At 44.5% G+C, this 16,883-nt stretch overlaps 1 protein-coding gene across 8 annotated transcripts in view; it reads left to right on the top strand.

Annotated features, from left to right (window-relative positions):
• Window positions 1-16,883, top strand: part of LOC126281953 (myrosinase 1-like) — a 151,671-nt gene that overhangs the window by 128,571 nt on the left and 6,217 nt on the right. For 3 of the 8 annotated variants that reach the window (XM_049981325.1, XM_049981326.1, XM_049981318.1), the window contains 5 exons: window positions 1,524-1,707; window positions 7,605-7,699; window positions 7,807-7,954; window positions 12,910-13,052; window positions 16,745-16,882. The exons of 1 other annotated variant lie outside the window; for it this stretch is intronic. In XM_049981325.1, the coding sequence (XP_049837282.1) occupies window positions 1,524-1,707; window positions 7,605-7,699; window positions 7,807-7,954; window positions 12,910-13,052; window positions 16,745-16,882 (708 nt within the window). The remainder of the gene's footprint in view (window positions 1-1,523; window positions 1,708-7,604; window positions 7,700-7,806; window positions 7,955-12,909; window positions 13,053-16,744; window position 16,883) is intronic. 4 more of the 8 variants (XM_049981324.1, XM_049981322.1, XM_049981321.1 and 1 more) reach the window with 4 other exon arrangements.

Below are 16,883 nucleotides of genomic sequence, written 5' to 3'. Positions count from 1 at the left end.
GTTAAGACTTACAAGAGCCCAATAAAGGGTTACATCACCAGTTACAGTTACATTCTCAGCAAGTACACCAAGTCCTTTCAGCCATACATGTATTTTTATCATTACTAACTTTACGACAAGAGCCGGTATACAGTGTAAAAGGTATATTACTATAAACATAACTAGGTCTAGATTGGGTCTTAGCATCTATTCCACAATGCCAGGTCTTGTAAGCGATGACATCTCGGTCGGCGAATGATTCCAGTCCAGGTAGATAGGTTTTTCACATCGGACGATGGCGAGAGTACACCATCCACTTCCAGTACTCCCTGTGGAAATTAACTCGACATCCACGGGAAAAAATAGGTCCATTCAATATCACATTTTGTGCAGTTCGATTTGTGCCAAATTTATTCTCCAGGCCTATTATGTGTTTGTAGACTGGCATGCGATGGCAACGTTGACGATAAACAATTCGACGAGGCATGGTGCCTCAACGCTGTTGCAGATATAGCCCACAGCAGAATGCTTCCGCTGGTGTGCGTTGGCCGCTTTTATACCGACCGCACGACCTTGACTACATAGGAGCGCTGATGACGGACTTAGCCGCTGCGAGGACCGGCGACCGAGCGTTATCCCGCACGCGTGCTGCAGTCTCTCTAGCCGACGTCGCCATCGCATGCCAGTCTACAAAGCATAAGAGGCCTGGAGAATACACCTGGCACAGATGGAATTGTGGCTGTTCACAGTACCGTTAAATCTGAATTGAGCCTCTGCACAACTTTCTCTGCAGATTCTTCGTCCTCAAACCATTCGCTGTATTCAGTACTTGAGTCTAAGTCGTCTTCATTCATCGCTTATAGCAGACCTGGAATGCACTTTTCCTACTTTGCAGACTTCAGAACCCATCTTAACACTTGAGTGGTTTACCTCACTTTCACATTTTCCGGGATTCACAGATTTTTGTGGTCATCCGGCGAAATGTTATAACACCACATCGTTGGACGCTCGAATTGTCCCTGTTTGTGATCGGCCCTCTGCAGACCTTTAATAATTCCATTATCTTCGCACTTATTACAAACGTAGTTCCTGAATATTCTGGTGCTTCCAGCGCCAGTTTTATACAGCCTTGAATTTCACTAATAACAGCCCACTCAGCTGATGATATCTACTCGATTTTCTTCCAGTTTACTGGTTCACCTTACCTTATCCCACGAGCGATTTTCCAGTTCCACAACGAATTTAGTACTTACGCAATGATGAGGTGAGTAACTAAGTCATTTTGTTTCGAAGCTGTTGAACTACAAACAGTGAGAACATGTTTTGACCCCTGTATATTGTAAACAATAATGGTCCTACAACTCTCCCTTGGGACCCTTCTAAATTTTCTTTCGTACCTACACGTTTTGTCCCGTGTTGAGGTCTCTCTACCACCTACATGGAAGTCTCGAATCCAGTCCGGTCTGTCAGGGGCAAGCTCGTATACATTTTGTTGGGCAGACGACAATGCGGAACTGTACGGAATGGTGTCCTTTCGTCCACAGGTGAAGCTGTGGCTGACCTTCAACGAGCCCAACATGTTCTCCCACGGTTACTCGTCCGCTACATCGTTCGCTCCCGGCGCCAACTCCTCGGGAATCGCAGACTACCTGATGGCCAAGACGATCCTGCTGGCGCACGCGCGCGTCTACCGGCTGTACGACCTGAGCTTCCGTCTCAAGCAGAGGGGTGAGACCGACAGCTATTGTCTACATCAATTGCTGGCTTCTCTTATGTGCCTCGAAATCTTTCAACACTCTTAGCTACAGAAGTACTTTGAAAAATTGTTTTGAGGGGAGGATTGGGGCGGAGATTCCTTTACCATAAAAATTGTCCACATGTATATACATAGGAGTATCCTTCGTGTCTGGATTATCAATGAAAGATTACATTCAGTGCGCTCAGACGTAACCTCCAACGACTGGGCTCTGAAAGAATGTTAGGAAGTCAACTAATTGAGAAAGGAGTAAGACAGGTGTATGTGTCCCATGTTATCGATCTTTGCAAAGGTCCCGAGTTCATCTCGGCCCGGCACACAGTTTTAATCTGCCAGGAAGTTTCACATAAACAACTGATGGTAGAATATTTATTTCCTTATGAATAACTGAACTCTCTGTCCAGGAGCTCATTTCTGTTCTGGCTGCATTTTGTTTTCCTAACAAACGTGCATTCCGCGCTAAGGATTGTATTTCGTTGACAATGCTACTTTCGGATTTGGACTTGAGTGTGGTTTCAACGTAACAATGTTTGGTGGAGGCGCCGGGTATTTCAGAGCATCTACATCACTGTGGTTCCAATTAGGTAAAGCAAAAGGAACAGAACTACAAGCAATACTTCATTTCTATGGTCCATATATTCAAGATGTCAGTGGATTCCAGGCCAACAGTAAATCAGCTGTACATCAGCAATCCATCAGTGTTCTCTGGAGATGTTGGTCAGGGTACGGTGAAATGATTGAAAGTATTCGTTAGAGTCATCCAATAAAAAAGGTGGGAAGACATGATGAGACTGGGAAAAGTGTGCTTTTACTAAGGCGGTACAGCATATTTCTGCGTCGACTCCTGACGACTGACCAAATTACGAAGGAGGATGGTTTTCCATTGCCGTACATTGATGATCACTCTACATTACCTGAAAGGGAAAAAGTAATTCTCATCTAAGGACATGCAGACATGCTACTTGCAAATAATGGTTTACCAGGAAAAGATTGCCTTCATAACAACTCCTGACCTCCGTGCCTTTAAACCTATGCCGCTTGGACTGTGGAACACTTCAGCCACTGTCGAGATCCTGCCTGGACGACTCGAGTGGAAGACGTTCTTTGCTATTCAATGATACTGTCGTCTTTCCGAAGACATTTGAAGAACATCCAAGCTACCTGATAACAGTGCTGAAGTGTGTTCAAATTGCAGGCCTCCACCTCCTGAATTCGAAAAGTGCCTCTTCGCTGCGCAAGAAATAAGAAATCTTGGGGCATCTAGCAAATGACTGTGGAGTTTTTCCCAGTCAAAATGAGACACTTAAGGTAGTAGATGAGTTAAGCAATTTTGGCAGTGAAATAAGGGACGGCAAATGGAGTAGGCACGATAAAAGAATGAAGATTGCCAATAGTAAGAAAGCGTTCTGGAAAACTCAAATTTGTTAACATCGTATGTAGCGTTAAGTTTCAGGAAATCTTTTTTAAAGTTATTAATAAGGAGTGTAGCCTTGCACGGAAAAAGAGTGTGTACGATAAACAATCCAGACAAGGACAGATCAGCAGCTCCCAAAATGTGGTGCTCTGTGAAAATATTGAGGGTGCATTGACTGGATAACTGTTGAGGATGTACTGAAACAAATTATAGAGAAAAAGAAATTGACGAGGCAACTTGAGTAAAAGAAGGGATCAGCGGACAGGGCACATCCTGAGGTACTACAGAATGGTCAGTTTGATTATAGAAGGAAGTGTGGGACACAAAAATTGTAGATGGATACCAAAACTTCAAATGGTTCAAATGGCTCTGAGCACTGTGGGACTTAACATCTGAGGTCATCACTCCCCTAGAACTTAGAACTACTTAAACCTATCTAAACTAAGGACATCACACACATCCATGTCCAAGGCAGGATTCGAACCTTCGACAGTAGCGGTCGCGCGGTTCCAGACTGAAGCGCCTAGAACCGCACGGCCACACCGGCCGGCACTTGACGTCAGTAAGCAAGTTGTATGGATGTAGGTTGCAATGGTTACAGAGAGGTTTAGAGGCTTGAGCAAGTTCGACTAGGTTGGAAAACTGCATCAAACCACTCCTTGCATTAAAGACTACAACACCATCACCTTTAATAAAACGTACTTCGTGTGCAGTAACTCTCACTCAATCTCAACAGTCCTTTGATGTCTCATTCACATAACCCACAATCAAAATAATGTTTTTATTAAAAGTGATTGTGTATACCAAGTTATTTAAATATGCTAATTTTGTTTTTCATTTCATGAACATACTTATTATACACAGTTATGACTGCATTACCTTTTCCTAAAAGTATGTCACTCGCAGTGCATTTTCTGCTCGTTGGTCAGGTTGAGACTCGACACAGTCGGCAACAAAGGCTTTATCATGAAGTCTCCTCCACAGTCTCATTGCATATCATCTTGATCAGTGTAGCCCCATCTAGCCAAACTAACATTCGATCTACCAACTCCAGGCCTCAGTCTCTTCAAGGACACCTTAAGTCCTCCATTCCTCACCACAGCCAGGAGGCGAAGTTTCTCAAATTGTTCTCTAGCCTGGGGAAAGGTACGTCGTAGCTCTCCAAAGCTGAAACCTACTTGTTTTGGCAGTAGATCTGAGTGCAATCGATGTTCAAAGGAAACTCTTGCTTGAGTTCAGTCGTTGCAGGGGCAGTTCATGTCAATACAGAGAATGGGTTCTCTTCTGATCCAAGTCTTTCTGTCATCACTTGCAGCTGTTTCTCTTGGAACAGGAGGTTGTGCTATTCCTACGATATGGTAAAACCATTCGATTGGAGTGGATTTAAAGCAATCTCTTATGATTATGTAGGTGTCATTGACAACTATGTCTGCCTCTTTGGCCTCTGCTGAATTATACCAAACATGACATGTATATTCGTCCGCAGAATAGCGTTCTGTACTTGCATAAGTTCATATAGCTTGAGTTTGACTACCCCACAGTAACCGACCAGTTTCTGTAGAACATTGTTTTAGGTGGAAACTTTTGACCTGCAGTGTTTCTTGCAACTAAGAAATTTATCAGGTGTGACACCTACATATTTTGGGGTCTCACAGTGTTCAAGTTGGAGCATTAATAAAACTAGCAAAGTGCAGAAAAGGATTAGTGACTGGAAATGACAGAGAAAAGGTCCTATGAACATGTGTCTGGAAATGGACTGTGTGCCTGCAACGACAGGAAAAATCATCCCAGAACACGGTACAGAGCTGCATTGCATCCACATCACAGCGGTGTTCAGTGGCCTACATCAGGTGAGAGGGATAGTTGCGGTAGCCAACAAGGTACACGTAACCGTTCTTTGGCCTACACAATGTTGCCACGCTACTTCACTGGAGTTTGTACTAGGGTTTGTCTTAATAGACTGTAGAATCGGATCCTTCGAATCTGCTGGACAAACAGTCCGCAACCTCCCAACACGTTCGTCTGTGTGGAAGGAGCCATGATTATACAAACGTCCAAAAAGGTCTTCAACTGTTCTGCGATGAAGTTAATGTCTATGATGGTACTTGCTTTGGCATAGCCATAGTGCTTCTCGGCTGTTTCCACCTGCTTGGCCACACACAAACATCATCTCGGCTTGTTTCCGACTATTTCGCTGCTTACAGTACGCTGCGTCAATTACACAGCCTGCACCACACAAGGAACACATGAGACATGGTCAGATGACTTGCCATTCGGCAGTGCCGTCTACCCTGGCAACGACGCATATCCGGACACATGTTCATCGGAACTTCTCTCCCCCATTTTCAGTCTGGAACCAGTCCCTTCAGTTTGTCGGTCTTATTAATGTTCACCCTGTGTAATTTGCTACTAGCTTCAATGAAAAGCGCACACTTGTATATTCGACGGGCTGGCTGTAGTATCTGGATATTTATTTAAGGGCATTCGTGAGGGTCTTCTCTATTGTTTCCTAATATGTGCTCTGGTGGTTAGAGAAGGGGCTTTAGCATAGAAGAAGCTCCAGCTTTTGGGCGCTATGGGTTGGTCGTATGTGTATATATTGGACAGACTAAAAGCCAGAACACTTCGTTGCGTGGCGCCATTTCTCTGTAGTCTTCATGGGCTAATCTTTCCCTGGAAGATCAGGAAGAACCTACTGTTCTGCAGAAGAGTGGCGATGAGTGCAGTTAGGCTTAAATCCGTGGTCGGTTGCAGACCTTGACTAACGGTAGCTGGTGATGGACAATGTCATGCGCTGCTGGTCAGTCTGCAAATACCACTCCTGTCACCTTGCGAGTGTGAAGTCTGTATAGCTTTTGGCTGGTCGAAATCCAGATTACTGAGGTTAAATAAGGGGTCAATTACAGGTATATACGACCTATAATCAATAAATTCAGCAATCTGTAAACTTGACATGATAGTGCAACTGGACTAAAATTCTTTGGATTATTTAATTCTTCGGCAGATTTCACCAAAACGGTTAGCTGATGGGCAGCTATCAATACGCTGTAACTGTGTTCCTCCCTCGATTGCGACAGTGGAAGATACTTGCGACTCTTTAACATTAGTAGCGTGTTGTCGGTAATAAGCGACAAATACTTTTTCAAGAAAGACGTGTCATTTCAACAAGCATATGGCCCCATACATCAATTCTGTTGTAAATAAACTGGAAAATAGTTGAAATATACACTATAAAACATAAAACAACGAAGCACGATGAAGGAATTATCGGAAAGATAAGGAAATAAATAGATGCGATGCACATGTACAGAAAAAATTAGTTACAGAAAAATTGGATGATTTATTCAAGAAAAGCAACTACACAAATAGAGCATGTTAGTAACGTGTTGGTCCACGTGTGGCCCTTCCGCAAGCAATTATTCCACTTGGCACTGATGAATAGAGTTGTTGGATGAACTCCTGAGGGGTGTCGAGCCAAATTCTGCCCAATTAGTGCCACAGACAGTGGAATCCCGAGCTGGATGTAGGGCGCTGCACGCTATGTTCCAAATGTTCTCACTTGGGGAGAGATATGAGGACCCTGCAGACGAGCGTAGGGTGGTGGGTGACAGTCAGTTTACTATCTCAGCACTGTCTGGGGTGTCACCGGGCCTCAGATCCAGGCAGGACTCACCACTGAAGACAATTATACTGCAGTCAATGAGATTCCAGCGCGAAAACTTATTTCGAGACGCTTTGGACAGTGGTGGCCTACCAACCTCTCGTCCACAATACAGTCCCCTTGTCGGAAGTGCTCGTCTGGTGTGCCATTTTTTCTTCACAGCAAAACCCATTCACTTGACATCCACGGCATCCTTATAGCATAGTGGTACGTCGACGATATTCTACGCCCCATATTGTTTTTCCTTCGCGGCTGGCCATCCTTAAAATTCAGCAAAATAACGCCCGCTCGCACACGGCGACAGATCCTGCTGCTTGTCTTCCTGCTCGTCAAGCCCTATTTTGGGCTGCAAAGTCGCCGTATCTCTCCTCAACTGAGAATGTTTGGAGAACTTTGGGCAAGACCCTCCAACTAGCTCGGGATTTTGACGATGTAAAGCACGAATTGTACTGAATTTGGCATAATATCCATCAGGAGGAAATACAACATTTCTGTCAGTCAGTGCCAGAATAACGGTTTACATAAGGTTCAGAGGTGGACCAACTCAACATTACTTGCTCTATTTGCGAAGTTTTTTCTATTGAATAAACGATCCAATTTTTTTGTAAAAGTTAAGCGTTTGCTTGTCTTTACATCTGTATCACAACTACCCCTTCGAAGAATTCCTTCATGGTGAGTCGATTTTTTTGTCTTGGAGAACATAGCAATGAAATCTATTTTGTATTCATGAAATTCACTATAAATGAAAATACTAGTAGTACAAAGACACCCAGTAATCTAGGTTGTCATTACAGGAAAGGTTGGCATCACGCTGGACGGAGGCTGGTACGAGCCGCTGACCAACAGCGCGGAGGACGCCGATGCTTCGGAACGTCAGCTGCAGTTTGAGGTAAGCAGTACCATCATAAACTATCTGTGTTTGCTTCCATGTCCAGTCTGTTATTGTCCTATCACGAATTTTCTAGACTTTCCAATAACGCAATGCCTTGCTCGCAGATCGGGCTCTGGGCGAATCCCATCTTCTCGCTGCTGGGCAACTTCCCCAAGGTGGTGCGGGAGCGCATAGCAGCCAACAGCAAGCAGGAGGGGCGCACCAGGTCTCGCCTGCCATCGCTCTCCTTGTCTGAGATTCTCCTCATCAAGGGTGAGTAAGCAACGGACAGACACAGGGGACACCTCTCAAGGGTTCTTTCTACTCTAGCACGTCCTGTACAGTATTGGTATTTTCCACGTGTCAACCTTACCAAAATGCAGTTGCAGAAGTTGAGTGACGGACATTGCTCCCTACCAGAGAAACAGCATTACAGGAGCAACTGCGAGAGAATCGGTGAAGATGTTAGCAGTATAACTGTCACATGAAGTCAAAAAAAGTGTCGCAATTATGGATGAACTACGTGGCTAACTGTCGAGTACAATGTTTCTGTTCCAACCAAATAATGAGTTCCCAAAAAATATTAATAATTGTTGGTGCAATCAGTTCGCCTACCTACAGACTTGCTAAACATCTGGCAGGATTATTAGCACCAAAATTGGGACATTGCGAACACCAAGTTGTCAACTCGCAGAAATTTCTTGAAACACTCAAGAGAATGTATGTAGGCCCAAGCGACCTAATGGTTAGCCTGGATGTTGTGTCACTTTTTACGAGGGTGCCAGTACAAGATACGTTGGATCTTCTGACCCCACATTTTCCATCTGGGATCATTAAGTTGTTCCATCACGTCCTAACGACAACGTACTTTTTGTAATGCGATGAATATTATGAGATGACTGACGGCACAGCCATGAGATCACCACTGTCTCCAGCAGTCGCAAATATCTCATGGAGCACTTTTAGGAGCAGGCTCTGCAAACTGCGGCATTACGGCCACCTTGCTTTCTACGATACGTTGACGACACCTTCCTGATATGGTCTCATGGTGAAGATACACTACAGCAGTTCGTCGATCATATGAATAGTGTCCATCCCAACATTAAATTTACTGTCGAGATGGAGAAGCACGGCAAGCTACCATTCTTGGATGTTTTGGTTGAGCGGAAGGCAGGAGGCCACTTGGTCGCTCATCGGCACTTGAACGCCAATAGTTTCCACCACCCTGTACACAAGAAAGCTGTCCTTAACACGTTGGTTCATAGAGCCAAGATTATCACTGACGGCGACCACCTACAGTCTGAATCGCAGAACTTAAAACGTGTTTTCGGGGAAAATGGATATAGCAAAAAAGACATCGCAAACGCTTTCAAGGGCCGCCGACGAAAGACAGCTGGTGAATCAGGAGGAGAGGCCAAACGAACTGTATTCCTGTCATACTGTGGAGCAACTAGCATTAAGTTAGGACGTCTGCTGCAGAAACATGGGCTAAGACCAGTGTCCCGGCCAGCCCCCAAAATACGAGATACGTTGCGCCCTGTTAAGGACGACATTGCTCTTCGAGTGTCCGGTGTGTATGGTGTACCCTGTGAGTGTGGCAGCATGTACGTCGGACAGACAATTCACACGGTTGCGGAGCGTTGTACTGAGCACAAGCGCCATACAAAACAAAGGTAGCTTGACGGGGCGGCCATAGCGGAGCATTGCCTAGAAAGCGGACATAAGATACAATTCGAAAAAACAAAAGTGTTGGCTCATGCGTCTAGATATTGGGACTACGTTATAAAGGAAGCGGCCGAGATTCGCCTAAACAACAACAATTTCAACAGAGACCAGGGGTACACACTCAGCAGGGCACGGGGACGGGCGTTGGACATCGAAAGAAAGCAGAGACAGATGCGCGGCGCGGCAGCGGCAGTTTCAAACGTGGCGCCTCCCCCTGCCTCCCCCTGGCTCCCCCTGCCTCCCCCTGCCTCCCCCTGCCACCCCCTGCCTCCCCCTGGCGCCTCTTGACTTCACCGGTGCTGCCACGAGCTGCCCGGGTCTACTTACGCGCGCGCGCCACATTGGATCGATCTGATTGGCTGCTGATGATGTCATCATACCTATATGAGAGAGAGACCGTAACAAGCCCGGCAGTCAGTGAACTCCTGACGACGATGGTGGAGATGGCCATCGAAAGCTCGAGCATTTTATTTGAATTGACGCGGCTGGAAAACCGAGAACGTTTTATTCATTTATTAATTACACTGCTTGATAAAAAAATTATAGAAGCCAGAGGGTGTCAGTGTAACTTCTTACGTGTATACACCAATGGTGCCTTATTAATTACTAGGGTTGAAAGTATCTGTGACAGGTAGAAAGGCCACATGAGTGCCGTAGTGTGGATCACGTCAAGTGTTGACAATGCCTAGTTGGGTATACAGGTGACGTGAACTGCGTTAGATGTTGACTGGTCACAGTGAAGGATAACGAATTGGTTTATACTCTTGTTAGATAGCGTTGTCAGCACCTGACAGAGTGTGAAAGACCTCTCCTCGTGGGTCTCCATTTGGTCAGTTGATCTAATAGTGAAGTATTCTAATTTATGGGGCATTGGGGTGTGACAGTGACCGGACGTTGCGCTGCATGGGATCATGAGGACAGACACACGCATCGTCAAGGATCTGGTGGACCATGCTTCACCACTACAAGGGACGATCGCTGCGTTGTGCACAAAGCTAGCTGTAACTCCTTCACATCTGCGTCCGCCGTCAGACAGCAAGTAATGTACTGCCTGCAGCATTCTGAGTCGCACCGGAGACTCATAGCGGCCAGACTAGGGAGTTATTGTCGCATTCGTAGGCTGCCGTTAGAACTCCAACACTAACGGCCGCATGTGGAGTGATGCCGTGACGAGGAAGCGCCGACTGCCGGCGGTTGGCGTCACCCTGTGTTCAGCAGTGGAGTGTGACAGCCCAGCTCACTGTCGTCAGGAACTACGGCGGCGACCTCGAGGCAGGTCCTCCCATTCTTCCAATATTTTGGAGAGTCACAGTCTAGTTACTCCTGGTGTTATGGTATGGGTAGCCATCGGTTATCACAGGGGTCACGTCTGGTTGCGATTTATGAAACTCCGAAGGCACAGCGCTACGTCACGGGCTTCTTGCTTCATTACGTGGTACGTATCAGGTGACTATATCGGCGTACCATTTCTAGACATCACACATGACATGTGTCTGTATACTTTCTGCTTGAAGTTTAGGGACCGTGCGGCCAGCGAAATCACCAGATATTCTCCCAATGGAACGTCTGTGGAACCAGCACGGACATCATGTCTGTCCCTGTGTCAGCGTCCAGGATATCAAGGACTGTTTACAACCTCAGGAGAGGATACAGCCGCTGTATGAGACCCTTCACAACCCACTTAGAGGATGAATTAGGGTGTGAGGGGATGCAAAGTTATACTAATAAGATCGCTGCCAAGATCTTTGTAATTTTGACTAGATATTAAGGCCCCCGGAGTAGACAACATTCCATTAGAACTACTGACGGCCTTGGGAGAGCCAGTCATGACAAAACTCTACCAGCTGGTGAGCAAGATGTATGAGACAGGTGAAATACCCTCAGACTTCAAGAAGAATATAATAATTCCAATCCCAAAGAAAGCAGGTGCTGACAGATGTGAAAATTACCAAACTATCAGTTTAATAAGTCACAGCTGCAAAATACTAACGCGAATTCTTTACAGACGAATGGAAAAACTTGTAGATGCGTACCTCGGGGAGGATCAGTTTGGATTCCGTCGAAATGTTGGAACACGTGAGGCAATACTGTCCGTACGACTTATCTTAGAAGAAAGATTAAGAAAAGGCAAACCTACGTTTCTAGCATTTGTAGACTTTGAGAAAGCTTTTGACAATGTTGACTTGAATACTCTCTTTCAAATTCTGAAGGTGGCAGGGGTAAAATACAGGGAGCGAAAGGCTATTTACAATTTTTACAGAAACCAGATGGCAGTCATAAGAGTCGAGAGGCATGAAAGGGAAGCAGTGGTTGGGAATGGAGTGAGACAGGGTTGTAGCCTCTCCCAGATGTTATTCAATCTGTATATTGAGCAAGCAGTAAAGGAAACAAAAGAAAAATTTGGAGTAGGTATTAAAATTCATGGAGAAGAAATAAAAACTTTGAGGTTCGCCGATGACATTGTAATTCTGTCAGAGACAGCAAAGGACTTGGAAGAGCAGTTGAACGGAATGGACAGTGTCTTGAAAGGAGGATATAAGATGAACATCAACAAAAGCAAAACGAGGATAATGGAATGTGGTCAAATTAAATCGGGTGATGCTGAGGGAATTAGATTAGGAAATGAGACACTTAAAGTAGTAAAGGAGTTTTGCTATTTAGGAAGTAAAATAACTGATGATGGTCGAAGTAGAGAGGATATAAAATGTAGACTGGCAATGGCCAGGAAAGCGTTTCTGAAGACGAGAAATTTGTTAACATCGAATATAGATTTATGTACCAGGAAGTCGTTTCTGAAAGTATTTGTTTGGAGTGTAGCCATGTATGGAAGTGAAACATGGACGATAACTAGTTTGGACAAGAAGAGAATAGAAGCTTTCGAAATGTGGTGCTACAGAAGAATGCTGAAGATTAGATGGGTAGATCACGTAACTAATGAGGAGGTATTGAATAGGATTGGGGAGAAGAGAAGTTTGTGGCACGACTAGAAGAAGGGATCGGTTGGTAGGACATGTTTTGAGGCATCAAGGGATCACAAATTTAGCATTGGAGGGCAGCGTGGAGGGTAAAAATCGTAGAGGGAGACCAAGAGATGAATACACTAAGCAGATTCAGAAGGATGTAGGTTGCAGTAGGTACTGGGAGATGAAGCAGCTTGCACAGGATAGAGTAGCATGGAGAGCTGCATCAAACCAGTCTCAGGACTGAAGACAACAACAACAATTAATCACTAAAATAACATCATACACTCCCTCATCTCACAAACTTCCGTTACATTTGGTCCATCCGTTCTAGTTGCTTCAGTATTCTTGTCACACAGGATAGTTGTTTTAAATGACGCCCATTTCTAGTCCTAGAAGGACAAGGTATTCTCGTTGAAGAGAGTTTCACTCTACGACAGTGTGCCTGCCCCAATAAGAAAAGTGACCGAAAGGTTAAAAGAATAAAGGACCGCCCTACCGGCCGCACATCTTTAATCAGGTGCATACCTCTACTGCCCACAGGTACGTCCGACTTCTTCGGACTCAACCACTACACGACGTCTCTGATAACTTCTGGACGCAGCGGCCAGGTGCCTTCCAAGCTCTATGACGCCGGTGTCGTCACCTCCACCATTCAAGGTTACAATACCAACTACTGGATCTCGGTGAGTACCATATCTCAGGGTTTCTCGCAACCCACCAAGCAGGTGTTTCTATTATCAAGTTAATGGTCGAAGACAAGCATAAACGTTTTGCACAGTAATCTACCTAGTATGAAATTCAAGCCGAACCTTTTTTCTTCAAACGTGTCACTACTTCATCTTGCTCCTACTCGTCATACGTACATACTCTCATAGAGATATTTGTAAGGAAATCCCCAAACTGTACTTCTCAAATATCTGTAGTTGGCATGTCTGCCCATGCAATAATTTTCATCGCGTACTAGCTAAAATGTTCCAGAAAGAAACAGCCGCTGACTACAAACCAAGGCTTCAAAGGCATTAACTTAACCTGAAATTGTAACTGAGACGTAGAAATAGCTTAGAGGACGCTTTCTGTTCCTTTCTCGCACATAAACCAAAAAATTCATGTGTTTGCTAACAGACTTATTCAACTTTATGACAAGTGTGCCGTCTTGAAGATGAGAAAAGTAAGAAGGAAACCTCCAACTTTTCTAACCTAAGGACTAAAACAGCTCATGAATCTCAGAGACGCTACATACCTGGCACATAAAAAGCGCCACACGCCTGAAAATCATATTACGTACAAGCAGAAGTCGAGCAGTGTCAGTGAAGCTGTGAGAAATGTAAAACTCAGGCGTACCCACGCATTAACCTAGAACGGATATAGACCAGCAGTGCTATGGAAAAACCTGTTCTGTCTTGGTGTAGGCAAAGTAAAAGCTGCGCAGATCCCACTGTCCCAGCAGACGAACTACCGAACTGACACTTCACTTTATCTTCAAAGCCAGCTGAACCACAAAGGAAACAGAGACTCATTCATTGCACCACCGGAATGAACGACCATAACCACGAAGAATTCTGTCTAAAGCATGTTGCGAGCTACACCATCAGAAAGCCATTATGCGTATCAGACCAGCATCTACTTTAAACGATGGTATCACATTGCAAATGATAGAGCTTATTATTGTCCTATTACTGCCTACTGCAATAGCTGTCTTCAATTACTCGTTAACCACGAGTGTTTCCCCTGAAGCCTGGAAACAGGGACTAGTTAAGCCTTTACCTAAAAAGGATACCGCCACAGCAGCCTGTGTTTACCACTTTATTGGGAACCTGCACCGTCCAAGACCTTAGAATATACAGGGTGATCCAGCGGCATATGGGTGTTATGCAACCCACAGCACCTTCAGATTCCAGCGGCGAGAATGTCATATTCTCTCGCTCACTGCGAGGACACCATTAGTTCTACAGAAAAATGAATAGGACATTTTTGTTGGAAATTTAACATAGTTAAATTTTGTCGTGGTATATGTTCTTGCTGGAAGCCGAGTGTTTGAAGTTATACAAGTAAAACGAATTGAAGGTCTCTTTTGTTCGTGTTTATTGAATAATTCGAACATTAGAGCGTCTAGTTAAAACGTATCCCAGCACACTATTTCCTGCAGAGAGGACCTGTTCAGTTCTCCTGCAGGGCATGTTTGTACATAGCAAGAGAATGTGAAAATATCGCGCGTGGTATTTGAAGGGGTTGCGAGCTGCATGAAGCACTAAGTAGGTGCAGCTGAATACTTATAATAGCCCAAGACCAGCTAACAGACTACCTAACGACAAACAGCCTACTAGAGTAATAAATATCAGGCTTCCACAAACATCGCAGCACAACGTTTGCCTTAAGAGAGGTAATCACATGACCCCAAGTTTTGCCATGGATGCACAAGAGACAACTATGACGTGCTTCTTAGACTTCGGCAAAGCCGACTATGACGTTTTATTCGCCAAACTTAGCAGACGAAATCTGTCGCCAAGGGCAGTGCAATGGATAGTTCGTACCTGACATCTCACCAGCCGTCCTCATGTCCAGCTCCATAAAATCTTAATGGACGTAGGTAGCATCAGGCTTCCCCCAGCGTTCGGTATTAAGTCATATACTCTATTCATTGTATGAAAAAATGTGTCATCAGCTTTGTCCTATTGCAAATACCACATGTATTCAGATGATCTCCAGTTGTATTTCAGTGCAAAAACAATAAACCTGAAGATATCTGTCGAGAATCTCAGCACCGACCTATGTGCACTATCAAAATGAGCACAGGCTATAGGGCTAAATCTCAGCCCATGCAAAAACCGAGCAGTACTGGTTGGTAATTCGCCTCCTGAAACGCCGAAAGTCCCTGTCATCTTTAACCCTAAATGGGACAAACATCATCTTATTTCCTTCAACGAGGAGTCTAGAAGCAATAATAGACGAAAATTTAAATTGGGTGATCAAAATCCTTTCTGTCCGCCTCCGTCGTTCAGCCACCTTCTCGAAGTCGTCCTCAATAGTAGGAAACCGACTCTGCAAAAACTTCCGGCATTATGTTAGTGAAATAAATAAAGTCTCCAGAATACAGCGAATGACATATCTACCAAAGCAACAATAAGGATTATCGTTGTCCCGGTGTGTACTCTTTACCATTGTACATCGCTCTTTCCATCCCGATATTCCTCATTTCCCAGAACTTGCTATTTTTAAAAACAAACATCGATTTTGTACACCTATAAATTTTTCTTATATATTAACACTATCGTTTTTGTTATTATTGTCATCATTACTAGGTCTATAACTTTGCCTCCGCCGTTTTTTCTCGAAGTTCAGGGCTTTATTGTGAAAAACGTACAAAAAAATTATGATTCATAGTATTGCCCATCGCTGTCCACTACATTCTCCCATATTTCGGATAGCATACGAATCCCGTGGTGAAAGAACGGGGCGTCTTTTGTGGGGATCCATGAATCGATTCAGTTTTGCACTTGTTCATGTGATCGGAAGTGTTGGTCAGCCAGACTGTATGCCACTGACCGAAAAAGGTGGCAGTCAGAGAGAGATACGTATGGAGAATACGGCGGGATGGATAAGACTTCTCATTTCAACGTTTCCATGTACATTTTGACGGGTTTTGCGACAAAACGTTCTGTCTTCCCTCGCCCCGCCGGTCTTCGACATCAACATCACCGTTCTTAAGGCGTTGAAAACATTCTCTGCATATTCTTCCACTAATAATTCCCTCACCATTGCTGTTACCCAGCATTTTAAGAGCCACAGCAGCAGATTTCTTCATGTTAAAGCAGAAAATGGTGAGAAATGGGTACATAAGTTGACGCACTTAATCGGGAATAACCTTATGATGCAATCACAAATCGACTAATACTTTTAGGGCATTTGTTTACAGATGCCTAAGCTTATTGTATTACACCTATGATCAACCACCTGAACCCCACTTGCTGCTACTACCGTCTATTGCAAAACGGCGGAAGCAAAGTTGTAGACCTGTTATTATTATTATTATTATTATTATTATTATTATTATTATTACCGCCACTACTAGTGGCAGCAACTGCGACAGTTTAAGTATTGGCAGTAAAAGTCATTAGTTCGTAGGCAGTATAATTTACTCAAACTTCAGTCACTCAAATGATTTTAATATTCTTTGTCATATTCAAATTGTTATTTCTTAGGTAATTGTACTTTAATAGATACTGCACGCGTGAAACCGTGGTCTGATGTAAGAGAGGGCCCGATGACCGTAATCGGATCAAGTTAAGCAAATAAATAAATAAATGTTCTTTCAGTTGTCATTCGTTCGTAACCTGTATGTAGGCCCTGTATGTGAGTGGTGCCTCCATTGTTTCAGGACGTTCCATGGGGGCTCCGTAAGCTCCTCAACTGGGTGCACGACACCTACCCCGGTTACCCCATCTTCGTCACGGAGAACGGCTGGGTGGACCCTCCCGGCGTACTCAACGACACTGGCCGCGTCCACTACCTCAGGG

The sequence above is a fragment of the Schistocerca gregaria genome, chromosome 7 (assembly GCF_023897955.1).
Source record: "Schistocerca gregaria isolate iqSchGreg1 chromosome 7, iqSchGreg1.2, whole genome shotgun sequence".
Taxonomy (NCBI): Eukaryota; Metazoa; Arthropoda; class Insecta; order Orthoptera; family Acrididae; genus Schistocerca; species Schistocerca gregaria.
The sequence above is the reverse complement of the archived record's forward strand: the minus strand, read 5'-3'. Positions and strand labels throughout refer to the sequence as shown.